Here is a 27,607-nt window from a genome sequence, read left to right on the forward strand (position 1 = left end):
CGCAGGCCCCCAGCGGAGGTAGCGTGGCCGAGCGGTCTAAGGCGCTGGATTTAGGCTCCAGTCCCTCCGGGGGCGTGGGTTCGAATCCCACCGCTGCCAGATGGTTTTCTCAGCGCCTGCGAGGAGGCTTTTGCTGACTCGGCGACGCTTTCCGGGAAGGAAGACGAGGGGGGAGCGCGTCGCCCGCCCCGTGCAGCGCGAAACCCCTTCTACGGTTTCTTCCAGGCGCACAAATTCGCCTGTACTTGTAACTCGGGGCGGAACTTCGTCGCAACTCGCGTTGGTGGTATAGTGGTGAGCATAGCTGCCTTCCAAGCAGTTGACCCGGGTTCGATTCCCGGCCAACGCAGCTGCTTTTTGGTGCGTTTAACTTTCTACGCCCGCAACCTTTTGTTGCAAAAAGTAAACACCCGCCCCAAGATGCAAAGCCCGGGCTTCTGTGCAAGGGGCATTTTTGCCCCCTGCCCCTCCCAAAACGCCCCTCACTTTTCCTGGGAACACCAGAAACGCTTCTTCGTGCGGTGCTGAATCAGAGTGGATGTTCCCACGCCAGGAAAGGGGAGCAAACGCCCGTCAAGTCGAAATCATTATAATTATTATGTCTTGGCCTGCAGACGGGGTGGGCACGCGTGTTAAGAAGCGCCGCTTACAGCAGGGTTTCTCAACCTCAGCAACGTTTAGAGGTGGATTCCAACTCCCAGAATTCCCCAGCCTGTTGTTTTCCTGCACGTTACAGAGGGTTAGACTAGATGATCCTTGGGGTTCCCACACCTTAACCGCTGCATTTTTTTTATGATGGTTAGAAAGTGTTTCTGTGCCGTTCTTGAGCCAGAGTTCTTGGCATTGCCTAACAATTCACTCCTGCTTCCATCTTAGAGTCCAGAAGACACAGCACGCAAGGAAGTTGAGAGGGGAGGGCTGAAAAATGGTCTGTACATGCCTAGCGTGGCCTGGTAGTGCTCAGTTTGTCTTGCAGTGGCCTGTTTCACGTTTTTCCTTGGGGGACTGGCATTTCTTGCACACTCAAGGGACAAATCTGCAGGCTGGCTGGTGCACGCAGGGGTCCAGCAGACAGACGGTCCAGCTATCTGAGCACTACGGACACCTTTCGAGGCAACGTAGAGGAGGAGGGGTTCCTTCCTTGCTGTGGAGAGGAATTTAGGGTGGGGACTTGCTGACTCGGCCCGTTCCTATTCTAGTTTCAGGCTTGTCCCAAGTGGGAGACAGCAATCGCGGTAGGTCTGAGAGGTTTTAAAACACGGCGTTATTTTGATTCAAGGCCAAGGCAGTAGAAAGGCCTGTATTCTGGTGGGTGGGCAATGGGGGGACATGAGACCAGCCAACTCCCTCCTCTCCAGGCTTTACCCTGGTTGGCAAGAGGGAGGCTCGCCTTGCATCGACCTGGGATGCCTGGCCTCTGAGGCAGCCCAGCCCTGGTTTGTCTGCCTGCCCAGCCGACGTCAGACTGGAGCCCGAGGTGTCCGTGCAGGTTGACCGTCTTCAAACCAGCTTTACCGCCACCGACCAAGCAGTCTTTCTCCGAAAGCCACCTCCATCTCCATTCACAGAGAGCTCCAAATTCAAAACATCGCCCACAGGCCAAGTCCACACACGAGACAGCCTGGCCCAAACGCCCGAATTCTCACACGCTGTTTTCCGACGGCCAGGAGGCTCACCAAAGACAGGCAGCCGGGCATCCTGGCGTTCCAGGCACCCTGGTTTGTACCCCTGCCAGCCAGCTTGCTTAGTGAGTCGTGAGGGTTCGCTGCCTCTGGGCAGGATCCAATGAAGTGAAACCAACCAGGAAGGACGCCGAAATAATGAAAACTGAACAGAAAGGGAAATGAATAGAGGAACGCTTGAGTGCCAGTCGGCTAGGGGTGGAAGTGTGTTGGAAAAAAGTTTTCACAAATTTCCTGAATATAAGGGAGGGGGCCACATACTCTAACGCAAGGGCCACCCTGGAGACCCCTTGTCACCCCACCCAAGTCCTGCGAACCTCAGAGAGCCGTCCTTAGAAGCGTGGAAACTAGCAGCTGGGCAGCCTAAAAGAGAAGCCCACCCCTTTGGCACACCTCTGCAATTCCAGAACAGACACCCGCAAAGTCAACGGTTAGTAAAAAAAAGTTTTTATTTTTTTTCCAGAAAGTTACCATTTCGAGCGCAGAGAAAAAGCAAGAATTCCAAACACTCAACAAAATAACGTCGCCTTGATTGCCCTCCTTCCGCTTCCTTCCTCTGTTGCTGCCTGTTTTACTACAGTCCCACTGTCACATAAAAGGCTCTCCGCCCCCCCGCCCCCCGTCAGCAGGAAAGAAGCACAACCAGGGGAAAGTTCTGAATTTTTTAAACATGCTATGCAGGACCAAAGCTCAGCCAAAACCAGACCAAAAAGTTCACGTTAAAAACAAGGTTGGTATGAGAGCTTTCAATTCTCGGACCCCCACCCCGGAGAGGAAGAAAGTGGGACATAATGCACCAAAGTCAAGAAACCTTCTAGTTTTCAACATAAATAACTCCCAACAGATACACCGAGAACATACTATATAGTTCCAGCGGGCAACGGGGGAAGAGTGGTGGCTGCCGATGCCAGGGGCCCCCAGCGGGGGCAGAACTTGGCTTCATTTCAACGGGCTGAGCAGGAGTCAGGGTACCCCCCAGTTACCCCATAAAGTACAGATTTTGTGGGTTTATTACGGAGTCTATGCAAGTATTTACAAGGTTGGCTTTTTTTTCTGAAAGATAAAAATAGGGTGGGAAAAAAGGTCAAAAGTAAAGGATCAAGGCCTTCTCCGAAGCAGGCAGGATCCAGGGAGGCAGCTCTGAACAAACCCTTGGTTCTCCTTTGGCAACTGGGCCGGTCAACCACCAGGACCCCCGAATTTCTCCCCCACCTCCCCAAGCGCCCAGACTCCTCCACAAATCATCACGTCGTCACCCCGCGGTCACACCCCAACTCCTCTTCGGCCCGCCAGGCGCCTCTTCAGTTGTCTTCGTCGCTGTCGTCGGGGCTGATGGCCGGGCTGGTGAGGCTGTAGGTGGGCGATGTGGGGCTGTAGCCGGGAGAGGTCGGGGAGTAAGTGGAGCCTTTGGGGGAGGTGGGCGAATAGGTGGGAGAGGTCGGGCTGTACTTGGGGGAGGTGGGCGAGTAAGTAGGACTCGTCGGGCTGTACTTGGGTGATGTCGGGGTGTACACAGGCGATGTCGGCGAGTAGGTGGGGCTGGTCGGGCTGTATTTTGGTGTGGTCGGGCTGTAGGTGGGCGAAGTGGGGCTGTACTTGGGGCTGGTCGGGCTGTACTTGGGGCTGGTCGGGGTGTACTCTGGAGAGCTGGGGCTGTAGGACGGGCTGGTCGGGGTGTACTTGGGGCTGGTGGGGCTGTAGCTGGGCGAGCTGGGGCTGTAGCTAGGCGATGAAGGGGTGTAAGTGGGCGACTGTGGGGTATAGCGAGGGCTGGAGGGAGAGTAGCTGGGCGAGGTAGGACTGTAGGAGGGGCTGGTAGGGGAGTAACTGGGAGATGTCGGGCTGTAGTTTGGAGAAGTTGGGGTGTAATTAGGAGAGGTTGGGCTGTAGCTGGGGGAAGTAGGGCTGTAGCTGGGGGAAGTGGGGGTATAATTTGGAGATGTTGGGCTATAATTAGGGCTGGTGGGACTATAGCTAGGAGAGGTAGGGCTGTAGCTGGGCGATGTTGGGCTGTAGCTGGGTGATGTTGGGCTGTAACTCGGGCTGGTAGGGCTGTAGCTGGGCGATGTCGGGCTGTAACTTGGGCTGGTGGGACTGTAGCTGGGTGACGTTGGGCTGTAACTAGGGCTGGTGGGGCTGTAGCTGGGGCTGGTTGGAGAATAGCTAGGGGACGTTGGGCTGTAGCTGGGACTGGTTGGGCTGTAGCTGGGACTGGTTGGGCTGTAGCTGGGGCTAGTGGGGGAGTAACTTGGCGAGGTGGGGCTGTAGCTGGGGCTGGTGGGGCTGTAATTTGGACTAGTAGGAGAGTAAGAAGGAGATGTGGGACTGTAGGAGGGCGAGGTGGGGCTGTAGCTGGGGCTTTGGGGCGTGTATACTCCCGGGGAGCGTGGCTCATAGGCGGGTGAGGTTGGGGAATAGCTGGGCGACATGGCACCGCCTGGAAGGGCAGAAGGAAACAGACGTTAACCTGGGGCTCAACTCTCCAAGGCCAATATTGGGAGGGGCAACAGGGCTGTGGCAGCAACATACCTGGTGATGGAATGTACGGGCTGGAAGGCCCTGGAGAGCCAGGAGACCCCGGGGTGGGTGACCAGGCTGGGGAATACCCAGGGCTGAAACCGCTGGCATCTGAAGCTGCGCTGGGAGAGAAACCAGCAGCCCCGGGAGTCATTCCGCTCCCTGCAAAGAAGAGAAAGGAAGAGACGCTGTTGGGAAAGGACTGAGACCCTCCCTGCCCTGCGGGGCTGGGGCAGAGGGCACTCTCACCCTGGGAACGGTTCACGTGAAAGGTGGCCTAGAAATACATTTAATGGAAAACACATGCTCTCCCCCCCGCTCGGGGCAGCCTGCAGCTATTAGCAGCTGGCCTTTGGCTCTGAGGCTGCATCACTTGCTGGTTTTGGCAGCCGGGAAGCCCCCAAGGGCCGATTCCCGCATGGGAACCCTGCATATTTTAACTGCGCTCGCCGCCTCTCGTAAGTGGTCTAAGATCCTCAACGCCCTCAATGGAATTCGCAGATCAGGAGACTGAGACTTTAAAAGGGGCAACGGGCCTGGTGTGCCAAGTTAATTTAACCCATTTCCATTATGGCCACAGACAGAACAGCTCGACCCACAGAAATCTTGAGAACTTTTTCCTGCCGCCCAGAAGACCCTGCAAGGCACGTTCTTGTGATGAAGAAAGGCGCAGGGGTGTTGGGGTTTCAGATCAGCTCTTCCCCCCTGGGGGGAGGGGGGCACATCTATGCTCCCCTCAACAGCTTGACAGGATACCGAAACCAGAACATCAATACAAACCACCATCAACGTAAACCGCTTAGTCCTAAATCAGGGCTTGAAACGTTTTCTCGGCCAGGGGCCCAGATACCTACCAACACTTGGCGACCACGCGCCGTAGGCTGGTGTGGCACCTTGGTTCCACGGGGTTGTGGCAGGCGACACCCCGCCCATGGGGCTGGGCGCAGAGCCGAAGAACATGCCCGTAGCTGTAGAAAACAGAAGAGAGTGAGCAGGGCCAGTGGCCCCAAGGAAGATGCTGGAGCAGCCCAGTTCGTGGGCCCCTCTCCCCAGGGGCAGAGAACTGGCTGGAAGCAGAAGACCTGCCCTGTCTGGTCAGAGAGCTGTGGCTGCCTCCCCATCTTTCATCTTCCAGAGGCGGAATGTGGCCTGACTCTCAATTGTAATCCCTCTGGGGCTGGAGAAATGGCTAACACCAGCCTCCCCCAACCCAATACCCTCTACCTGGGTCAAATCTGATACCTATAGGGAGACTATGGCTAGGGATTCTGGGTGCTGAACTCCCAAACTGGGGAGGTGGGAGCTCAAACCTTCCCCCCAATCCAAATGATAGGGTTCCTAGCGCTGTCCTCTTGCGACCTGTGGCTGCCCTCCAGCCCCTCCCCTCCTGTTTCCCACAGACGCCCCAGAGAGGCACCGAGTACTTACGGCCCCCGACACCCAGCCCGGTAATGTTGGTGGGGATCTCCATGCCGTATTTGCATTTCTCAGCGTCCAGCAGGAGGTCAAAGCAACCGGTGCCAGCAGGCGCGAGCTGGCCCAGCATGATGTTTTCTGAGACCCCCTTCATGGGATCGCTCTCACCGTGGGCGGCGGCTTCCATCAAGACATCAACCTGGAGGAGGCAGTAAGAGCCCAGTTGGTGGGATTCTGGCCACGGGACCCCGGTAGAGCTGGATTTCCCTTCCAGCACCTACTCACCGTCTCTTCAAAGGAGCACTTCATGAGAGGCCCCGTGTCCTGGCGGTTGACGCCATGCCGCGTGATGGCCATCAAATGCCCGCGGCAGGTCATGGTGTCACAGAGCAGGGCCAAGTGGCGATAGTTGACGTACGAGCCATCAAAGGAGATGACGTGGTACAACTCTCGTTCCAGAGCCTTCCTCACAGCCTCGATGCCCAGCACCTACAGCAAGGGAAGACAGACTCTCACGGTCACGCAGGCCCTGGCATCTCCAGGCCCCCGTTTTCCCAACCCATGCCACTCTGAGCTCACCGTGAAAATCTCCACGATGTCATTGGAGGTGGTGCGCACGGGGTCCACATCTTTCTCGCTCAGCACACGCATGAGGCTCACACCATCGGTTTCCAAGATCCACTCCTGCAGAGCTTTGAACTCGCCGTCTTCTGTGATTATGATTTTCTTCTTGTTGTCGGTCTGGGGCAGGTGCATGTACACCTGGGGGAAGAGGAAGGTGGGGAATTAATAACGCCAGCAACGGATGGGAGGGAGGGAGGGAGGGAGGGAGGGAGGGAGGTTTGTTCTTGGAGGGCCTGTTATGATAGGCCAACCGTACTCACCTTGCTGATTTGCTCAATGCCTTGAAGGGTCATGTCTGTCAGCATGTTGGACTCGATGCAGCGCAGGAAGACGTCGTCATCCATTTTGTCCACCACCTCTTCCTCCTAAGCCATCAAAGAAGAAAGATCTCTCACGTACTGCACAAGACGGTTACTGCAGCCATGGAATCAACCCTCACTGGCTGATGAGACCAAGGCTTTAACTCAAAATCATCTGCCCCAACCTGGCCCAGTCTGGAAATGCATGAGTTGGCAAAAGCTGCTCTGGGAGACTGAACACCTGGCCCGAGGCAGCCACGAGCAGGCATGTGCCCCCTGCTTCCCATCAACTGCAATCCCCAAAGGTTAAGATCGCAGCCTTCCCCACCTCCTGCATCTTGTTCTCATCACTGTTCATGATGCGAATCCGCAGCACCAACTTCTCTGCGTTGTCATCGTTGAAGATGCAGTTGAGGTCATCTCCAAAGCCTGCAGAGGAAGAAGGTGGGCGCATGGGCTGCCAGCGGAAAGGGGCAAAGGGCCGAGCCTCCAGTGGCTGAGCAGGCTCTGGCCAACAACCCTCCTGCCCTTCTCACCAGCATTGATCTTCTCGGCAATCTGTTCCATGGTGAGCTTGCGGTCAGTCATGTGCTTGCGGTCCAGCTCCACCCTTAGCAGCCAAGGGGAGATGCGGGTAACATCAAAGTCGGGCATCTCATAGTAGACATTCACCCACTCCTGGTCCTCGGCCACCACTGTGTTCTGAGGGTTGGGGTCGTAGTAGATGGCCGTGTTGGCCGTCACCTTGCGGAGGGTTGTGTGCTCCAAGCGGCAAAGGATGTCCTGGGAAGGAGACGTGGGGGTGAGGCAGAGACCTGGAACTCAACCGTGGAAGCTACTTTCTATGGAGCTCTAAATCTAGTGCTTGGCCACCTGTTTGCAGTTGCTCTCAAGAGATGGAGGCAGAAAATGCTGGGGGCACAACCTGCCATCTTCGGCACGCCAAGAGAGAGATCAGAAGAGTCAAGAGGCAGCATGGTTCTGCCTCCGGATCTCCTTGGGATCCCCTTCCCTCGTACCCCACAGCCAGGCCCAGTTTCGCCAGGACCCCCCTTCCTCTCCTCACCTTGGCCCTCTCAGCGTCACGGGCAGATTGGCCGAGGAGGAAGACAGTCAAGGAAGGGGTCTTGGGCTTCTTGGAAATGTTGATCAGTTCCTTGAGCCGAGGCACTCCCAGGGTCACATTTTTGGCAGAGACCCCAGCATAATGGAAGGTGTTGAGGGTCATCTGGGTCGCAGGCTCTCCCAGGGACTGGGCAGCCAACGCCCCCACCATCTCACCAGGATGAGCCTGTGGAAAAACTGTGGATGTTAGCTCAGACATGCTGAGTTTGATGGTTTGGTTATTCTGAAAGTAACTCCCAGCTTAGCATCCCACCAAAGCCTAGGCCAGTCTTCCACCCACTCAGGCATCCTTCGCATACATGGACCTTGGCTCCCAGAATTCCCAACCAGCACGGCCATCAAGGAGACGTCTAGGAGCTGAAGCCCACACATCTGGAGAATGCCTGGGTGGGGGAAGGCTGTTCAAACTGTGGACAGCTTTAAATACGGCTTGAATGTGGCTTGCTTCCAACAAGCATGAGGCAGGCTTGGAGGGACTGTGCTACAAAAGAATGGAACAGAAGCTTCCCAGCTCCTTCGTGACTCAGCCAGAGGAACGGGAGAGAAGGCTGGGAGACTCCCCACGCTTGACCCCATCATGATAAAACCATGGTGTTATGCAGCTCTGCCCGTTCCAAGAAGATGCCTGCCATCTTCTGACCCCTTCAAGCCAGGGCAGAACTTTCCATCCCAGAGCAATTAGGCACTTGTTTACTTTCCATCACTAAAAACTTAGCTCTGGCAGCAAGGAATTCTGGGGCGTTTCAGTGTCCCAGAGGGCCCTTCCTTGGCTGTGCTGAATGCAACCCAAGGGAGATTCTGCCCCCTCCCCTCCCTCCCCCGCCATTTCCCCAGCCATTCAAGTTGGAAGCAAAAAATGTGCAAATGGAGAAGTTTGGACTTTCAAGTTCCAAGCAGAAGTTGAAGCAAGTCCTGGGAAATGAAACAGTTCAGTTTTACTTCTCCCGGCTGGTTTTTGTCAGACCAGGTGAGTTCCCTTTCGTGGCCTTGGCGAGTACTCACGATGGCCTGGTTGAACTTGGATTCGATTTCTCCCAGCAGCCAGTCGAAGGCCTCCCCGCTGAGCCGGAACTCTTCAATCATGCGCCGACTGCAGAGCGTGGAGCGCAGGTGGATGTTGAAGAGCAGGGTGGCGTTCTCCTGGGCCTGCTTGCTCAGAGGATCGTCCCCGTTCACAATCACCAGCTTCTTGCTCAGCTCCTTCACGCCTGAAAGAGAGGGGGAGATGAGCCTCGTTCCCCTGGGAGGAGCAAGGGCAACCCCCCCGCTGTTCCTGACCCCGCCTTGTCTCCAGAGTTGCCCCACTGAATGACTGGTGGGCAAGGCCCTGACCCCACAGCTCAGGAAATCCATAGGTGGGTTCCAAACTCCTCTCCCTGTTCTGCCAACGGAAGCGCTGGCTCCCCAACTCACTCACCCTCCACCACCTTGATGGGGTGCAAGTCGGAGGGGAGGCGCGTATTGATGTGGAAAATCTTCTGGGCATTCCAGATCATGCGCAGCAGGTTGCAAGGAAGGACTACCTGTTATGGGAGGGAAAGTCACGGGCTGAGCTGCAGCCGGAACCACCTGTCCCTGGTACCCCGTGGGCCAAGATAATGTCACGGGGACGGTCCGCCTGTGGCACGTTCCAGACAGAAGCCCAAATGTGCAGGGAAAGCAGGCTTGTTCCCCAGTTGTGTGAATGTGGGGCGGGCAGGCAGGGAGCATGGCAACCCGTGCTTCCTTTTCTCATGATTGCAAATAAAGGAAAAGGTGAAGAGGGGGAGACTGCTTCCTGCACTGGGGACGCGTGTGCAACAGGGGTCTCACCTTCTCCGAGGGAGGGAGCTGGGGCGGGCAGGCAAGAGTCCCCAGGCCAGCCTCACCTTGCTGTCTCCTGTGGGGAAGATGACTCTCAACACCTCCCGGTCCTCCTTCATCTTCTCGAACTCCCTCTCCAGCTCATTCTGGATGTGAGCGTTACTGAGAATGTCCTTCACCATCTCCTCTTGCAGTGTCCGCCGCAGTGCCCGCTCATTGGTATAATCGAACTTGAACCTGGGAAGAGGGAAGCGAAGGGGGCCATCAGGGTGGCCACGCAGCTCCCGTTATGCTTCTAAATGTTCAAGGCTGGCGCCAGACCAACGCCAGGAACTGCTCTCCAGACAGCTGCATCCTTCTAAGTCCCAGGGGTCTTGGTAGAGACCAGAACAAAAGCTTGTCTCCTCATCCTGCCACGCAGCTCTGGGCACCCCGAATCCCCCTTCCCCAAGAGCACAGGATAGTCTAAAAGAGCCCCTCAGAGCCACTTCATCACAGCAGGAGGTCTGTCAACAAGATGCCCATTGCAAGCCCTTCACGCCCAACCTTCCTCCACTATTTTGAGAAGCCTCCTCAAAAAAGAAGAGAAAACAGTTGCCCCTCCCCAAGCAAACCCAGGAGCCACCAAGCCAGGCCGGGCCCTCCCCCACCCACAGACGTGCCCCGGCCCAGAGCGAAGGACTCACTTCTTTTCAAAAGCTTTGTTGGATGGCTTGAGGGTGGCCAGGTTCTGGAACTCCACGCTCTCCCCAGCCAGCCCGTCCTCCCCGTAACGCAGCTGCACCACCTGGTTGATGGAGTTGCGCACGGTGGCGTCGTATTTCACCATGACGGACTCCATGGACTTGATCAGTCGACGCTGGATGTAACCTGGAGAGAGGCGGCAGGAGATCGGAAGAGTCCACGGACACTCTGAATTTGAGACGTGGCGCGGGGGGTGCCTCCTTACCAGAGCCCCGGGGACCTGACACCCTGGCGCCTGAGAGCCTCCCCAAGCTTGCCTCCCGGCAGCACTCAGCCCCTTCCAGCTCACCTGTTTCCGCGGTCTTGACCGCCGTGTCGATCAGCCCCTCTCTGCCTCCCATGGCGTGGAAGAAGAACTCCGTGGGGGTAAGACCGGCCAAGTAGGAGTTCTCCACAAAGCCCCTGCTCTCGGGCCCGTAGTCGTCCTTGATGAAGTGGGGCAGCGTGCGGTGCTTGAAGCCAAAGGGGATGCGCTTCCCTTCCACGTTCTGCTGCCCCACCACAGCGATGACCTGGGGGGTGGGAAGAGAGCAGCACCCTCAGCCGAGGCAGCCCAGACCTCTGGGGACCGCCCTCCACCCCAGCCCCAGCCTTGAGTTGCGAGAGGCGGTAATACCTGGGAGATGTTGATCTTGGAGCCTTTGGCCCCGGAGACCACCATGGACTTGAAGTTGTTGTACTCGGAGAGGGACTTCTGGGCGGAGGAGCCTGTCTTGTCTCGGGCATCGTTCAGGATCCGATTGACCTGGTTCTCAAAGGTCTGGCGCAGGGTGTTGCCAGGCGTGGGCTCCAGTTCGTTGTTGTGTGCTTTCTCAATGACCTGGTGGGCAGCAGAGAGGGCAAGGATTCGAGGCAGGCCCAAGGACACGGGCCTGGCTTTTCAAGGCTCCTTCACCATTCACCATTTTCCCTCCTCCCCTTTCAGTCTCATACATTTCTCCACATAGCTGTGCCAGCTCCTGCATACACTGCTGCTCTCTACTGGCCAAGAGACATTTCCCCACTGCTCTGGACTTCTGATTTTAGCTGAACTTGTTGGGACAACTTATCCCACTTTCACGCCACCCTGGACACACCATTCAAAGGCAACGTAGAGCTTGTGGAAACAGTCTCAAGCTCCAAGTCTTCCCTTTTGTGGGTGACCCAGCACCAGGTCCTGGCACCCAACCCTCGTCTTACCAGCCTCCCGCACCTGGGCGTCTTTGTGGCAAAGCTTCGCTTGCTTGCTTGCTCCCTACCTCAATCACATCCTGTTTGGCTTTCTTGATCGTGTTCTGGATGTCCTGGTAGGTCTTGGCATCGGCAATGGAGTCCCCGATACCAATGGTGTGTCCTGGGAAAGAGAGAGAACGGCTTGAGGGCAGGAAGAGAAGCGGGCCTTCGCCTCCCCCAACCGCTGTATGCAAAAGCCACATTTGCCTGCAAATTAGGAGCTTTGCTTACTACGCCTATGTACGTCCGCACGTATCTGCCCAATTCAAGAAACGGAGATGCAGCATACAGGAAAATCTCAATTTTATAAACCGCCCCCCAAGAACAAAGCCCATTTTTTCCAAAACAGCCCTGATAACTGATGTACACTTTACAAAAATGTTGATTTAACTGACATTAAGATATTGACACGCCTCATTTTCTGCTGCTCTGTAAAAATCAAGGTTTTACACAAGTTATTATGCGATGGTTTTGAAGTTCTACAGTTCCCATTGACTATTATAATTTCCCACAAGTCTTGGCCGGTCTCAGCTTGGTCCTCTTTCCAGACCTCTTGGTACTTTCCCACCTGAATGTCATCACCTCATCCCGTCCCCATGGGAACTCTCTTGGTTTAAGAAACATTTTCTGTTATACCCTCTTCAGAGATCTTGACTGCAGATTTCCCCCACGTGCTACGTATGCTTAAGTCTTCTACAACAAACCCTTCTGCCTGTAAGGCCTGATTTAAGCAGGCTGTGCGGACACCATCTCATCTACATGTCCGTTCCTACTTGTCCATTCATTAACTCCTTTGCAGCAGCATTTAGATAACACCATGCTGACCTCTGGCCAAAGGTTGCTGAGAGCTTTGCAGAACAGTGAGGGCATTTCCATGGGCTGGAAGCTGATCACCCCCTAATCTTTTGTTTTTCTATGGGGCAAGAACCGCCAGCACACCCAGTGGCTGCCATGATTGTCAGCAAAATATCCCACACGATATGAAGATGCCCACCAACACCTCCCCACTGCCTACTAACCCCCACCAAAGAGCAGCCCTATTTTCCAAGAAACTGCGAACAAGGACCACTGGCCCAACGTCTGCCGAAACCAGTCCCAGCAGCCAAATCAGCCTCACCTTCAATCAGCAGCCAATTGTTGATGACTGTCTGGATGTTGCTGTAGAACAAGCGAGTGACATCATGGCCCATCTCCAGGTAGGAGATGTGGACCAGGGAGCCAGCTGAGGTGCCCAGAGACTTCTTGCACAAGATGCCCATGATCAGCTCTCCGTTTTCCACAATGACCTGGAAATCAGGAAGCATGAGAGTGGAGCCAGCCTCTCCCTCATCCTAAAGGCGGCTGCAGGCTCCCAGGTGGAAGTTCCATCACCAAAGCTAAGCCAGGGAGGACAGGTACGTTCCCACAGATCCTTCCCCAAAGTCTGCCCTCCAGCCATTCTCCACCACGACTGGCAGGACCAAACACTTCTAACTGGTCTGGGTTCTCTGTACAAGGGGAAGGAGACTGTTTATTCCAGCTTGCCAAAGCCGCCACTTCTCCTGGAGCTGGAACAGCTTGGCAAAGCGGACTGAAGGCTTTCCAGGCCCTGGCAAGCATCCTGGGTACACATTATCTAGGTCCAAGAAATATTCAGAGCAGGTGATGGCTACAGGTTGGATGGAGAAGTGACAGTGGAACGGAGCAGGCAGGTTCACCCACTCAGAACAAGACTTAAAACGTCTCGTGTCCTTTGTCTGCCTTCTAACCCTATCTGGAATCCCAAGGCCTAGACACCCGGGACACCGTCGCTGATCAGAAGCTGCTACAAACTTTTTCCCTTGAGTTCCTCCCTGGCACAGGCAGACCACCTCTTCTCTTGACAGCCGGACAAGCTGCCAACCATTCTGGAGAACCTGTATTGAAATTAAGGCTTTCCTCCAACAATAAATCAACCCACTGTAACGTCGGTGGGAGAGACGAGTCAGGACTGACTCTTGCCCCTGTGGACACACTGCTCTACTTCTCCCCAACCGAGTGATAAAAAGACTGGGGTTGCGTAACTACAGATTCACCCTGGGGGAAGCAAATCCCCTGAGGGATTAGAAAGGGAGTAAGGACACCTGGCCCTCTTCCCAGCAATAAGCAACGGTCCTACCTTGGTGTCTCCCGGAGAGATGTGCTTGTACGGGCCACTGTCTTCATCATCCGGATGTGTGCTGTGGGTCCGGATACAGTTGATGTGTCCTGGGATAATCAGGGAGAAGATCTGCTTCCCAGTCCAGAGCGGGCGAGGCTTGAGGATGGCCGGCTGAGGGACTTTGCCATCCCAGGTGGACAGGAACATCAGCAGGTTCATCACTTCACCCTGGGGTTTAGGAACAGGATGGAGCAAGGAAATGGAGAAGCACCAACCCCCACGTTCTCCCGCCTTCTACGCTAGCTCTGTGGCACATGCCTGTCCTCAAGATTCACCACTCCTTAGTGATCGGAGAAAGAATCAGCAGGCTAACCTTGGCTTTCTGAGCCTTTTCCTCAGGAAACGGCCCGAAAAAGACACCCCCTCGCTGGATCTTGCCCTGGCTCACTCACCCTCTCCAGGAAGACATCCCTCTTGGTGAACTTGCGGACAGCTGTCAACGTGTCCTGCACGATGCCCATGACAGGCCTGTTGGATTGGGGCGTGACGATCATACGGGGCACCATGGCCAGCTCCTGGATCTCTGCCCGGGTTTCCAAGGACTGGGGAAGGTGCAGGTTCATTTCATCGCCGTCAAAGTCAGCGTTGTATGGGGTGGTCACACTGATGGTCAAAGAGATAATCCCGTTAGGCCACAGCCCAGCCACGTGTTTGTCCCAGTTTGCAGACTCAGGGCATGGAAGGAGAACAACTGCCTTCTAATCAGACTAAACCCAGCTCTGTAGGAGTAGCTGGGATAAAAATGGAGGTTCTTCACAACTCAGCGACAAGATACAACTCCATCCACGTGGAGAGAAATGGAACAAGCTACACACCCCACCCAGCATTGCATGTTGAAGCTGAACTGTGTTCAAGGGATACAGGCGCTCCCTTTTCAATAAGATGCTACAGATCTGAAAATAATGTGAAGCACTGACTTCAGGGGAAAAAAAAAAGAATTGGAAGATACTATCCTTACCAACTTGCACATAAACCAGTCTGCTACATCTTTATCCCACCTAAATTAACCTCTTCTGAAAAACAGCCCATTTCTTATTTCTAGCAGGAAAAGGCCCAGCAAGAGAAAACGATACTTTTGAGCCTTCCAGAACCTGTTCATTCTTCCCAGGGATGTGCTGGGACTCCAGTTCCTTCGGCCACACTAGGTGGGGATTATGCACATTGTGCTCCCAGCCCCAGGGAATTGGGGGCGGGGGGGTGGACTGGTCCTTCAGGCCTGAGGCCCAGTTTCCAATTCATCTTATACCAAATGCTTCTTATCTTCTCGCTCATTTCCTGAGAATGTTAAGCTTAAGTCCATTCTTTTGTGGAAATGGCTCAGAAGGGAAGGGAAGGGAAGGGAAGGGAAGGGAAGGGAAGGGAAGGGAAGGGAAGGGAAGGGAAGGGAAGGGAAGGGAAGGGAAGGGGGTGCAACTATCTTTGTTCAAGCCCTCTGGCAGAACAAACAACACAAACCTGAGATTAAGTCGGAAGGTGGACCACGGCAGGATACGAACTCTGTGGCCCATCATGGACATCTTGTGCAGGGTCGGCTGGCGGTTGAAAATGACAATGTCTCCATCACACATGTGTCGCTCCACCTGGAAGCAGGGAAGGAAGATTAGCTGTTGACTGGAAAGGAGGGGGAGAAATCCACGCAAACCCAGGGTAAAGCTAAAAGTCCCTGAAACAAAATCAGCTCCAACTCTGCACTTGGTTAGCACTCCTGGATTAACAAAAGCAAGAACGAACAATTTGCCAATCCTTGCAGAACGCTTTTATCTTTTTGCTAGGGTATGCAGTGTTTTTGGCAGCCCCACGCTGCCCAACCTGAGCTGGCAGGAAGGATGATCAATCCTGCCCCTTACAGATCAGCCACACCATCTCTTCCACCTTTTGACTGGGTGCCATCTTGGTTCACCCCAAAGGACCTGGGAGATATGGCTCCCTTTCTGCCCCCGGGGAGCAGTTTCCTCCCTCTGGCCAACAGCACTAACCTTGTACCCGGTCTGCAAGTGCAGGTCGCTGGGCTTAGGGTGAAAACGGAGGTCGATCCTGTCACCATTGTGCCGGATGATGTACTTGGCTCCGGGATACTGACTGTTCCCTCTGCGCACCAACTCCTGCAGCCTGGGGGGGGGGGCAGCCAAGAGGGTCAAGACGCAACCAGACAAGTGCTGTGCCTCTGGGAGCCAGCCCAGCATCGAGTCTTGGGGCTCACCTGTCAATGTTGAAAGGAGTCACAATCTCTGCAAAGGTCATGTTGGCGGCGATCGATCGAGGAACGCCCACCTGGTCGATGGAGAGGTTGGGGTCCGGCGTGATGACTGTCCGGGCCGAGAAATCCACACGTTTCCCCATCAGGTTCCCCCGCACACGCCCCTCTTTCCCCTTCAGCCGCTGCTTCAGAGACTTTAGCGGCCGGCCTGATTTCTGCATCGCCTGCAGGTTAGAGGGGCAAGCATGGGGCGGGCATCAGGCAAAGCTCCGTCTCACCCCCAGTATGCCAAAGAGGGGAGAAAGGCCCTTGGCCTTTGGGGGAGACAAAGCCGGCCTTCAGCAGCACATGGGACTTTGGGCACGGTCTCCATTCTCTCCCCCCGACCCTCTTCCTCCCTGTGGGCCCATCTTGATCAGTGGAAATAAAGGGAAACACCCAAATGACAAGGCCACATATTCATTCAAACAGTTAACTCAGTTAGCAGCTTAAGGTAACAACAAGGTTTCTTTCCTGTCTACACTACTGTGTCCAGGTAAGGTGAATCATATGCCCCCCTCGGAAGGGTAGGTCTGAGGTGCAGCCTTTTGCTCTAAAGCAATGTTTCTCAACCTTGCCCACTTTAAGACGGGGGGACTTCAACTCCCAGAATTCCCCAGCCAGCCTGGCTGGGGAATTCTGGGAGTTGGTCCACCCATCTTAAAGTGGCCAAGGTTGAAAAACACTGTTCTAAAGCACTGTGACCAGAACCAGGAAAGTTTCCTCCCCGGGGGGCCACCTTCCTTGGGCTGCTTCTGCTCCCCTTCAGGTCCTTACACGGGGCAGTCCTGGCAGCTCGTTGTCCACCATGGTGGCCACGTGGAACTGGAGAAGCTTGACATCTTCTGCGATGACGTGAGCGGCCGCCCCGTTCTGTTCATTTCTCCGCAGCTGATTGTTGATTTTCACGATGTCGGCCAGCTTGTGAGTCAAGTCATCCTGCCAAATGAGGAAAGGGGTTGAGTTCTGGCTGCCCACTGGAAGGACTGTGGAAGGCAGCCAACCCCAACCTAGCAGCCCTGGATGGGATGGACAACAGCGCACACACTCCTCCCCAGCCGCAGCCCCAGGATTCACCCAGAGGCTCCATTCCTAAGCCACCCGGGGTGCAAGCCTGCTCCCCCCGAGCCGCCTGCAGTCACCTGATTCCTGGCCGAGCCTTGCATGACGACGGCCGGTCTGACCGAGAGCGGAGGGACCGGCAGCACGGTGCAAATCATCCACTCGGGCCGGGCGTATTTGGGGTCCATGCCCAAGATGAAGCACTCCTCGTCAGATATCCGCTTGAAGATCTCATGGACGCGTTCAGGGCTCAGCAGGATCTTCTTCTCTTGCGAGTCCTCATTCACGTGCTTCCACTCGGCATACAGCTCCAAGCCCGAGCGACGGATCCTCGGCTGGTAGCGCCCGCAGCCCCCGTGGCCCTTGAGGAAGGGGAGAAGTCACTGCCTGGTAAATCGAAGAGCCACTTGGGGCCACTAATTTCAGGCAACAGGCCAGTCAAGTTGGCCTTGAGTCTCATTTGGGGCACTCTGGAGGCTGAAGAGAGGATCAAGACCCACAAGAAAGTCCCTCCACAGCAGTGTTTTTGAACTGTGGCAACTTGAAGATGTGTGGACTTCAACTCCCAGAATTCCCTGGCCAGCCAGAATTCTGGGAGTTGAAGTCCACACATCTTCAAGTTGCCAAGGTTAAAAAACACTGCTTTACAGGCTCCCCCGAACCATGTCCGGTCCAAATAAAAGGCAGCTGGGGAGCACTCAGCTCCCCTTGATCCCACATCACCAGAAGAACCTTCAGAGTAGAGCCTCTGGGCAGCTGAAACTGACTGAAATAGCCACACTGTACCCTCCTCACATATATACTTTCTCTTGAGACAGTATTTCTCTACGTTTGTTCTTTTGGGATAGAACTTCTATTTTCACCTCAACACCGTCTTTAAGGATTAGGCAAAAAAAACCCTAAAACCTGTGGAGTCCTTGGGGTTCTCTGAGCTTGGTTCTTCTCTTGCAAACGTTTCATTACCCGGCTAGGTAACATCTTCAGTGCTTCACGTAATGAAACGTTTGCAATAAAAGAACCAAGCTCAGAGAACCCCAAGGACTCCACAGTTCAACTCTGAGCTACACATATTCACCTCTATTGAAAAAAAAAAATTAGCCAATCAACCTGTAACAGAGGTGAAATACACATGCCTGTTATTATGTAGTATTTTATATTATTATAAATATATATTATTTTTAAAAAATCCCCTCTCACCCCTATGGGTGGTACGTGTCTTCCTCAATCTTGGGTCCTCTACCAGAGGCCTGGGAGTTTGAGGGTTCTGCAGAGTCTCTTAGCTGTTCCTAGCACTGCACTCTTCTGCACAGAGAGCTCTGATGTTGTTCCTGGGGTCTGTTGGAGCCCCTCTCCCAGCTTAGGAGTCACGGCCCCAAGTGCTCCTACCACCACTGGGACCACGTTGGCCTTGACTTTCCACATCCTCTCTAGTTCTTCCTTCAGGCCCCGGTACTTCTCCTGCTTCTCATACTCCTCCTTCCTGATGTGGCTGTCACTTGGCACCGCTACATCTATCACCACCCGTCTTCTGGTCCTTGTCTACTACCACGAGGTCTGGTTGATTGGCCAGTACCTGCCTGTCTGTCTGGATCTGGAAGCCCCCAGGATCTTAGTCCTGTTATTCTCCACGACCTTCTGTGGAATCTCCCATCTGGACTTGGGGGGGTCTAGCCCATACGCTGTGCAGATGTTCCTGTACACAATGCCAGCTACTTGGTTGTGCCGTTCAGTGTATGCTGTTCCTGCCTGCATCTTACACTCTGCCACTGTGTGTTGGACTGCCTCTGAGGCCTCTTTGCACAACCTGCACCTTGGGTCCTGTCTAGTGTGGTAGACCCCTGCTTCTGTGGATCTGGTGCTTAGTGCCTGTTCTTGTGCTGCTGTGATCAGTGCCTCAGGGCTGTCTTTTAGTCCAGCCCTTTTCAGCCACTGATAGGATTTCCCAATGTCAGCCACCTCAGCTATCTGTCGATGGTACATCCCATGCCGGGGCTTGTCTTGCCATGGTCCTTCCTCTGCTTGAACTTCCTCCCGTCTGCTGCTACCTCAGGCATTCTCTTAGCAGCTCATCTTTGGGTGCCATCTTACTGATGTACTCCTGGATGCTCTGGGTTTCATCCAGGACAGTGGCTTTGACACTCATCGCACCCCGCCCGCCCTCTTTCTGGCTGGTGCACATCTCTGGGTGTTGGACTTGAGGTGGAAACCTCCGTGCACTGTGAGGAGCTTCCAGGTCTTCACATCGGCAGCCTCCGTGTCCTCCTTTGGCCAGCTCGCTATACCTGCAGGGTATCTGATGACTGGCAGAGCTTCCATGTTGATGGCATGGATCTTGTTCTTCCTATTGAGCTGGCTCTTCAGGACCTGTCCTATCCTTTGGTGGTACTTGGATGTTGCTGTCTTCCTTGCCTCATCGTGGTTCCCATGTGACTGTGGGATACCAAGGTACTTGTAGCTGGTCTGTACATCTGCTATGTGGCCCTCTGGTAGTTCCATCCATCAGCCTTAACTATCTTTGCTCTCTTTACTACCATCTGGCCACACTTCTCCAGTCCTAATGACATCCCAATGTCCTCACTGTAGATCCGTGTCAGGTGGATCACCAAGTTGATGTCTCGTTCAGTCTTAGCATGCAGCTTGATGTCATCCATGTAAAAGAGGTGGCTGATGGTAGTTCCACTCTTGAACTTGTGATTATCTGGCTGAGAGGGTTCAAGCCTACACAGAACAGCAGCAGGGACAGTACATCATCTTGGTACAGTGGGGCAAAAAAGTATTTAGTCAGCCACCAATTGTGCAAGTTCTCCCACTTAAAAAGATGAGAGAGGCCTGTAATTTTCATCATAGGTATACCTCAACTATGAGAGACAAAATGGGGGAAAAAATCCAGAAAATCACATTGTCTGATTTTTAAAGAATTTATTTGCAAATCATGGTGGAAAATAAGTATTTGGTCAATATCAAAAGTTCATCTCAATACTTTGTTATATATCCTTTGTTGGCAATGACAGAGGTCAAACGTTTTCTGTAAGTCTTCACAAGGTTTTCACACACTGTTGCTGGTATTTTGGCCCATTCCTCCATGCAGATCTCCTCTAGAGAAGTGATGTTTTGGGGCTGTCGCTGGGCAACACGGACTTTCAACTCCCTCCAAAGGTTTTCCATGGGGTTGAGATCTGGAGACTGGCTAGGCCACTCCAGGACCTTGAAATGCTTCTTACGAAGCCACTCCTTCGTTGCCCGGGCGGTGTGTTTGGGATCATTGTCATGCTGAAAGACCCAGCCACGTTTCATCTTCAATGCCCTTGCTGATGGAAGGAGGTGTTCACTCAAAATCTCACGATACATGGCCCCATTCATTCTTTCCTTTACATGGATCAGTCGTCCTGGTCCCTTTGCAGAAAAACAGCCCCAAAGCATGATGTTTCCACCCCCATGCTTCACAGTAGGTATGGTGTTCTTTGGATGCAACTCAGCATTCTCTCTCCTCCAAACACAAGGAGTTGAGTTTAGACCAAAACGTTCTACTTTGGTTTCATCTGACCATATGACATTCTCCCAATCCTCTTCTGGATCATCCAAATGCTCTCTAGCAAACTTCAGACGGGCCTGGACATGTACTGGCTTAAGCAGGGGGACATGTCTGGCACTGCAGGATTTGAGTCCCTGGCAGCGTAGTGTGTTACTGATGGTTGCCTTTGTTACTTTGGTCCCAGCTCTCTGCAGGTCATTCACTAGGTCCCCCCCATGTGGTTCTGGGATTTTTGCTCACCGTTCTTGTGATCATTTTGACCCCACGGGGTGAGATCTTGCGTGGAGCCCCAGATCGAGGGAGATTATCAGTGGTCTTGTATGTCTTCCATTTTCTAATTATTGCTCCCACAGTTGATTTCTTCACACCAAGCTGCTTGCCTATTGCAGATTCAGTCTTCCCAGCCTGGTGCAGGTCTACATTTTTCTTTCTGGTGTCCTTCGACAGCTCTTTGGTCTTGGCCATAGTGGAGTCTGGAGTGTGACTGTTTGAGGTTGTGGACAGGTGTCTTTTATACTGATAACGAGGTCAAACAGGTGCCATTACTACAGGTAACGAGTGGAGGACAGAGGAGCCTCTTAAAGAAGTAGTTACAGGTCTGTGAGAGCCAGACATCTTGCTTGTTTGTAGATGACCAAATACTTATTTTCCACCATGATTTGCAATTAAATTCTTTAAAAATCAGACAATGTGATTTTCTGGATTTTTTTTCTCATTTTGTCTCTCATAGTTGAGGTATACCTATGATGGAAATTACCGGCCTCTCTCATCTTTTTAAGTGGGAGAACTTGCACAATTGTGGCTGACTAAATACTTTTTTGCCCCACCGTATATGCCGCACTTGCGCGAGCCATCTTAAGTTGACTTCCAGTGTTGTCTTCCACAGTCTCACTGAGTTCTTGAGGAAGGTCCTTAGTGTCCTGTTGACTCTGCATAGTGCCAGGCATTCACAGATCCAAGAGTGTGGCACTGAGTGGTAGGCTTTCCTGTAGTCCATCCAGGCTGTGCTCCAATTGGTCTGTCTAGACCTTGAGACTTGGGCGACTGCTCTATCTATGAGCAACTGGTGTTTTGAGCCTCTGGTGTTGTCCCAATGCCCTTCTGAGCTGTGCTCCTGTTCTGGTCCATATGGTCCTGTAGCTTGGTGGGTAATGATGCCTGATAGGGCTTTCCACATTGTGGGGAGGCAGGTTATTGGCTGGTAGTTGGATGGGGCTGTTCCCGTGTGAGGGTCTTCTATGATCAGCACCATCCTTCTTGGGTTAGCCAGCCTGGATGGGAGCCTGCTGCTAGCAGCTGGTTCATCTGTGCTGCCAGGCGTTCATGCACTGCTATTAGTTTCTTTAGCCCCACTGTTGGATATCTGCTACTGTGAGGGTGACTGGTTCCTGTTCTGAGATTGGTGTGGTCTGCTCTCACGTCCTGCAACCACTTGCACTGGTGCCAGGTGTCTTTTCTTTCTTCCTGTACTGTTCAGCTTCTGCTGCTGGTGGCTCTGCTGTTATTATGTTGTTGCACTGCGGATGGGAGTACACCTTGGATGGTTCTTTGGAGAACAGGGCATTTATCTTCTTGGCCTCTGCTTCTTTAGCCTGGCAGCCAGTGCTGTGAGCCTTTGTTTAGCAGTCTCCAGGGCTTCAGATGGAGTCAGGCCTTTGTACTTTTCAGTAGCCGAGTCTTATCCTTAATCTCCACACCCTTCTGTAGTTCCACCAGCTGACTAACTTCTCTCCAAGTTGCCTTGATCTTCACCTCCAACCTTATTTTCCAGGGAGGGTACGTACTGCTGTTCTTTTTGATCATGTAGCCAAGCATCTCCAGGATTATGGCGGCTGTAGCGTATACCAGTTCATTGGTTTGAGTTATGCTGGTAGTAGGGATTGTCATGAGGGCTCTATCGGCATCTTCTAGCACACCATCTGATGGTACTTCTGCACGGAGCCTGTCAGGCTCAGCCCAAGAACGACGATGAAACAGCCCAGTCAAGTACAGTTCCCTTATTTGCTTACACTCTCTAGACAGAATCTCACCAGACTGACTCTACACTACAGCAACTAGTGGATATACCCCATGATACTCTAGGGAGGGACTAGTCTAAACCTCTTCTTCTTCTTCTTCTCACGGTCTTGCTGCGGACTGAGAAGGCACTTGCCTTGTCCCCCTCTCTGGAATGCACTACCTCCCTCCTGACAGCCTTGATCTTCCATTCCAGCATCCTCCTCGCAGATACCTTGGAAATCGGCCTCAAGGGTTGACTGTAGCTAATTTATCCATGATCCTATGCCTCATATCAGCTACTATACTCTGTAATGGAGGGGGGGGGTGATGTTCCAGCTTCAGATGTTGGCTGCACATCCAGTTGTTCTTCCGCATCTTCTCAAGTCTGGGATGTGTAGTTAGTTTATTTCAAGTTATGACAGTAGGCTCTTCTTCACTATGTTGAAGCGCTGGGTATACCCCCTCTCATCAGGTCTACTGTTGTAATAGCATTCCATCAATTCCAGGTTCTCTTGTCTCCTCCATGTACGGTTTGTTCCAGAAGTCCACTTATTGTCAGATTGTCTTGGTTCCCCAACATCTGGCACAGACCTTGTTAATCCGGGCAACGTCCGAGCCAGCATGACTCTTAGTTTATGTCACTCTCGTATCCGAGGTAGGCAGGCGAAGGGTTAAGAGATCTTTGCCCAGAGACCCCTTCTGGTAAGGTAGATACCAGCTGGGATTCAAACCCCAGTTTCCCGCATCCAAGGGTGGCGCTCTAACCACTATGCTATCCAGCCACATATATTATCAATATATACATTATCAATATTTCCTCTGACTTTAACAGGAAACCCCAATCAACCTGGGTAGACTTTAGATAGAATTCAATTTAATTAATCAGAAAAAACTACTTTAGACTAAGGGACTTCCAGGGGAATGTTTCTTTTAGGCAGGCATCAATTAAATTAATTCAGAACGAAACTAAGCCATAATCCGCAGATCTGCCACTAACTGACCCTCTTTTTCCTCCAAGAATGTTCTGAGGAAAAATATCAGCAGTCAACGGAAGCGTTATTCTTGCTGCTGAATGACAAACATGAAGCACCGAAACTGCTTCCATTTTCCAAATTACTTTCCAAATTAATTCCCAAATTACAACTGGAGCATGAACACGCAACTGGATGAAGATGCCTGAAATTGCCCTTGGAAAATTAGCATTAAGGTATCACAGGCAACGTTTGTGCAGCAATTTCCCAGTGGAAATTCAGCCTTGCAAACTGAAACAGATGTTCTCCCAGACAACAGGTGTACAGAATCCAAGACTCTTATTTCTGGTTGAGAACTGACCACTATTGATATTTCCGTATTTACGATCAAGGGAAAAGGTTTCCAGTCCAATACACGACTTCTGTACTAGCTCCCGCAATAGCGATGTGGCCAAAAACACATGGAATGCTGAAGACCAATGTGGTTAATGAACCTAATCGGGGCCAGAAGAAAGGCACGCGCCTTCGGGATGGAATTTTGTGACTTTTTTGGTTCATTACAAAGGGAGCAAAACATCAGGCAGCGATTGCCAAGCTAGATTAGGAAAGCATGTGTCCGTGGTAGTTCTTCCTCGGAATCTAAACTTGTTGAGCCTCAATTTTGTACCCACGGTATGAAAGGCCTCATACCAGAAAAGAACGCAAACAACACTGAACGAAGTCCAGTTATTTTAGGAATGGAACGCCCCCAAGGAAGTTACCAAGCAGAGCGGGAACGTGCAGAGTTAAGACCAAGAGGTGATATTTGTTCGCTAAGGTTTCCCTTCCCTTCCCTTCCCTCCCAGCCACGTTGCGGCTCTTCACCTTTTCCTTGGTGAGGTCCTCGTCACCTTCCGGCTGCTCCACCCCGAACTTGTTGTCCATCTCTTCTCCCCCCTCGCAGATGTTCTTGCCTTTGCAGAGATCGTAGACGTGAGTCAACCGCTTCTTCGGCTGGCCCTTGGATTTCGCCAAGATGTCTTTGATCTTCGGGTTGTTCTGCAAAAAGGAACACGCACAGGAAATGATCCCCCGCAAGACATAGGGGCACTGAGTCCCAGCTAGGGCTGGGCGAGCCCTGCCTTTGGCCCTCCCATCATCATCTTCAGAAGCCCTGTTTTCAAAAGCCATTTTCTATCCTCTACACTCCACTTTAGCCTTGGCTTCTGAAATGCTGGTGTAGACAATACTTTATTTTTTTTATGGATTCTATACGCCCTCCCCTTTTTCTACCAATAGATACCCAATGCTCTAAAATACTGACAATTAAAAACCAATAAAACATTTAAAATTACTGATGTAAGTCAATACATTTGGCTGCCCTGAAAGCAGAGAGGCAGCTTCTTGGGGCAGTATAGGCTACAGCTTAGAAAGAACACGGGAGGAGCGTCTTTCTCCTGCCCGCACAACGAACGCATCCCAGAAACGGGAGAGCGTCTTTACTTAAGGGCCAGACTGTTCACGCTGCGCCAGACAGTCCCTCGGATAAGGACACCGTGTTGCATTTTAAAAGCGAGAAGTAGCATCTTGACCCGTTCTTAGGAAACAAGCAGCACCCATGGCAGATTGTCCAGCCACGAGTACATGGTCCCAGAATTATGGGCCAACTTTAGCTTGGCTACTTCATTAGGCACAATTAAAGCTTCCAGGGACTCTGCAAGGGCAGTCCCAGAGGGAGCACGATGCAGCAGCCATTCCTACCGAGGGGTAAGAAAGGCTTGCCCAGAGGCAGTTAACCAGTCCTCATCATCTCTGCCAAACCAGCCACTGAGCAGAGAAGCTGCTACAGACTGAAAAAGCAAGGCTTTATTTCAGCCAGTCCACAAGCTGTGAGCGAGCCCTGCTAGGTAGTCCTCAATGACTTCTTTAACAATGATTAAAGAAGTTACAATGGCCTCAGAAAAAGTGCTTTACGATCTATATTTTCACTTACAACCATCACAAACTGTCGTACCACCCCTCCGTGGTCAGGATTTGTGATCTCTTTTACAATGGTCGTTAAGCAAATTCTGGACAAAACTTCCATTGGGGAATCTGGATTCACTTAACGACTACGGTGATTCACTTAACAATGATTGTAAAAATGGTCGTAAAATCGGGTCCATTCACAAGGTGACTCACTTAACTGCCCTGCTTAACGACCAATTTTCTGGTTCCTATTGTCGCCATTAAGCAAGGACTACCCATATTAACGACTGTGAGGACAAGCAAACTCCTTGAGTCAATTTCTTCAGCTGCACGTTGGTGCCCTTGTTACTTACAGAGTCCACCAGCAGTTTGGAGCAGAAGAAACAAACGCAGCGGAGGACTTTCATGGTCTTCCCTAAGAAGCCGACATGGAAGACGGGCTTGGCCAGCTCAATGTGGCCAAAATGGCCAGGACATTCAGTCATGTTGCCTGCCAGAGAAAAACAGAAGGCCGTGATGGCCTCGGCTATGTTTCCTCAATACCTTCCACACAGATGAGGGCACAGCCAAGGTCCCCACCTGCACACGTCTGGCACCGTCCGGTCCTTTCGATGACACCTTGGCGAGGATCCATTAACCCCCCAAGCTTGGGGCGACCTCCTTCTGTGGTCTCTGGGTACTTGATCCCCGCTTCGGTCACCGACATCCGTTTCTAGAAAGGCAAGCAAAGGGCAGATGTGACAGCCTTCAGGTAAAGAGTGTGCACGGGCCACAAAGGGGACATTCTCCGGTTGTGCTTCCAACGTGCCAGATAGGAGATTGATACCAGGGAGAAGAAGAGACTCCAAGCAAAAAGACAGAATGTGTTTATCTCTGGTTAGGTCACCTCTCGGACGTTTCCTCCAGATTTGACTTATTGCAAACAGGAATCCAGCAGAGAATGCACTGGCTGAATAAAAGCAACTTCCTCCAAGTTGCCCCAACCCCATGTGTAACACACCTCTGCCTTAGCAGGATGTCATGAATTTGTTAGGATCGTCGGTGGAAGAGACGCTTGCTGCCCACGCAGGAGGGGCTTTCGAAAAGCAGAGAGCCCAGAGCAGGGAAGCTCGAAAAGCCGGCTTTGTGCGGGAATTTTGGACAAGCAGAAGGCCCAAGGATCAGGGGAAACAACACCTGGGAACCGAGAACTAAGAACTGCAGCGTACTTTCAAGTCAGACTATGCAAATCTGAAGCTCCAGCATATCGACCCGTCCAAAGATCCCCCGGCTGCAAACTTAGACGCCACCCAGTCAAACCTCCGGGATGCAGAACCTGGTTGCCGAAGCCCTTAAACGGCAGACCCGCGCAAGGGCCGCCGACTGCCCTCGCTCTTGAAGGACAGGATTAAAAGAAGCTGGGGGGGGAGGGACACCCCAAACCGGAGCTCCACCGCCTCGGTTGCGAAACGGAAATCAAGGACACCGGACGGGGCTTCCTCTTTTTTTTTTTTTTAAAGCACCGCGCTTGCAAAAGCGCAGAAAAAGAGAGGGCTGCTTTGGAAAGTCGGGCGGTCACAGGCCCCCAGCTAAGTTCCTAAAGACCCCCAAATTCCGGCGGGGAAGAAAGTTTTCACCCCCTCCCCCGCCTCTCTCCCCGGCGCTGAGCCACCAACCATCTCATCCGGGCTGAGGATGCCGAACTGCACGCGCTTGATGGTGCGCAGCGGGCACGCGCTGTCCCCGGAGGGCGCGCCCCCGTGCATCTTGGCTCTCGCCCCCTTTTTTCCCCCGGCCGCCGCCGCCGCCGCTCGCGCCTCCTTTTTCGGAGTCACGTGACGCAGCCGCTGCTCTGCCTCCGCCTCAGTCCGTCACCAGCCCGGAAGAAGCCACAGCAGCCGCCGCCCCTCCCCCAACTCTCCGGTTTTACGCGTGGGGCGCCGGCGGGCCGAGCTCGCCACCGGGGCGCGTTCCCCCTCGCGCAGCTCCGGTCGCGGGAAGGGGTTGGCGTCCAGATGTCTACTCCCAACACGCGCGCGACCACGTCCGGCCGCCTCTCCCCCCCCTCCTGTCCTCTCCCTCCGCGCTCTTCGGCGCGACTGAGGGTAGCGGCTCCGGCGCCGCCTTATATAGCCTCGCCCCCCCTACACGGGGCTACAGGAGTACAACGGCAAGGGCGCAGACAGAGAAAGGGGCGGTACTGCGGCTGCGTCTTCTTCGAGGGGCGGTGCACTGGAGGGGGCGTGGTTAGCCCGGAGTGAAAAAAGAAAAGAGGCGGTGC

The 27,607-nt window shown here is 53.2% G+C and overlaps 1 protein-coding gene and 2 non-coding genes across 3 annotated transcripts; 2 read left to right on the forward strand and 1 right to left on the reverse strand.

Annotated features, from left to right (window-relative positions):
* Positions 1–17: 17 nt before the first annotated feature.
* TRNAL-UAG (transfer RNA leucine (anticodon UAG)) lies at positions 18–99 on the forward strand. The gene has a single exon. It is a non-coding gene; the product is annotated as a tRNA-Leu (tRNA).
* Positions 100–277: 178 nt separating this feature from the next.
* TRNAG-UCC (transfer RNA glycine (anticodon UCC)) lies at positions 278–349 on the forward strand. Its single transcript has one exon. It is a non-coding gene; the product is annotated as a tRNA-Gly (tRNA).
* A 1,771-nt stretch (positions 350–2,120) lies between these two features.
* POLR2A (RNA polymerase II subunit A) lies at positions 2,121–27,414 on the reverse strand. The gene is made up of 29 exons (XM_088142317.1): positions 27,003–27,414; positions 25,927–26,059; positions 25,701–25,837; positions 24,265–24,438; positions 16,980–17,261; positions 16,615–16,776; positions 15,802–16,022; positions 15,578–15,710; positions 15,057–15,181; positions 13,994–14,204; positions 13,560–13,769; positions 12,540–12,708; positions 11,449–11,543; positions 10,827–11,030; positions 10,500–10,722; positions 10,153–10,336; positions 9,532–9,703; positions 9,081–9,186; positions 8,666–8,871; positions 7,605–7,829; positions 7,075–7,321; positions 6,867–6,967; positions 6,500–6,604; positions 6,195–6,377; positions 5,901–6,104; positions 5,628–5,814; positions 5,054–5,167; positions 4,212–4,361; positions 2,121–4,119 (listed from the first exon to the last, which is right to left on the reverse strand). Exons 1-29 carry the CDS (start codon positions 27,090–27,092, stop codon positions 2,984–2,986), a joined length of 5,889 nt encoding a protein of 1,962 aa, XP_087998443.1. The 5' UTR covers positions 27,093–27,414; the 3' UTR covers positions 2,121–2,983.
* Between the last annotated feature and the right edge of the window lie 193 nt (positions 27,415–27,607).

The sequence above is a fragment of the Python bivittatus genome, unplaced genomic scaffold (genome assembly GCF_059951505.1).
Source record: "Python bivittatus isolate LINGU-HERP-01145 unplaced genomic scaffold, Pbiv_v1 ctg000370_np1212, whole genome shotgun sequence".
Lineage (NCBI taxonomy): Eukaryota > Metazoa > Chordata > Lepidosauria > Squamata > Pythonidae > Python > Python bivittatus.

What these genes read in the sequence shown, in the direction of transcription:
- POLR2A (XM_088142317.1), bottom strand. Translation starts at nt 27,092, where the DNA reads ATGCACGGGGGCGCGCCCTCCGGGGACAGCGCGTGCCCGCTGCGCACC. An exon ending in CCAAACAGGATGTGATTGAG is followed by an intron (nt 11,031 to 11,448) that starts GTAGGGAGCAAG and finishes GCTGCCCACCAG; the next exon opens with GTCATTGAGAAAGCACACAA. An exon ending in TCCCCACAGGAGACAGCAAG is followed by an intron (nt 9,187 to 9,531) that starts GTGAGGCTGGCC and finishes CTCCCATAACAG; the next exon opens with GTAGTCCTTCCTTGCAACCT.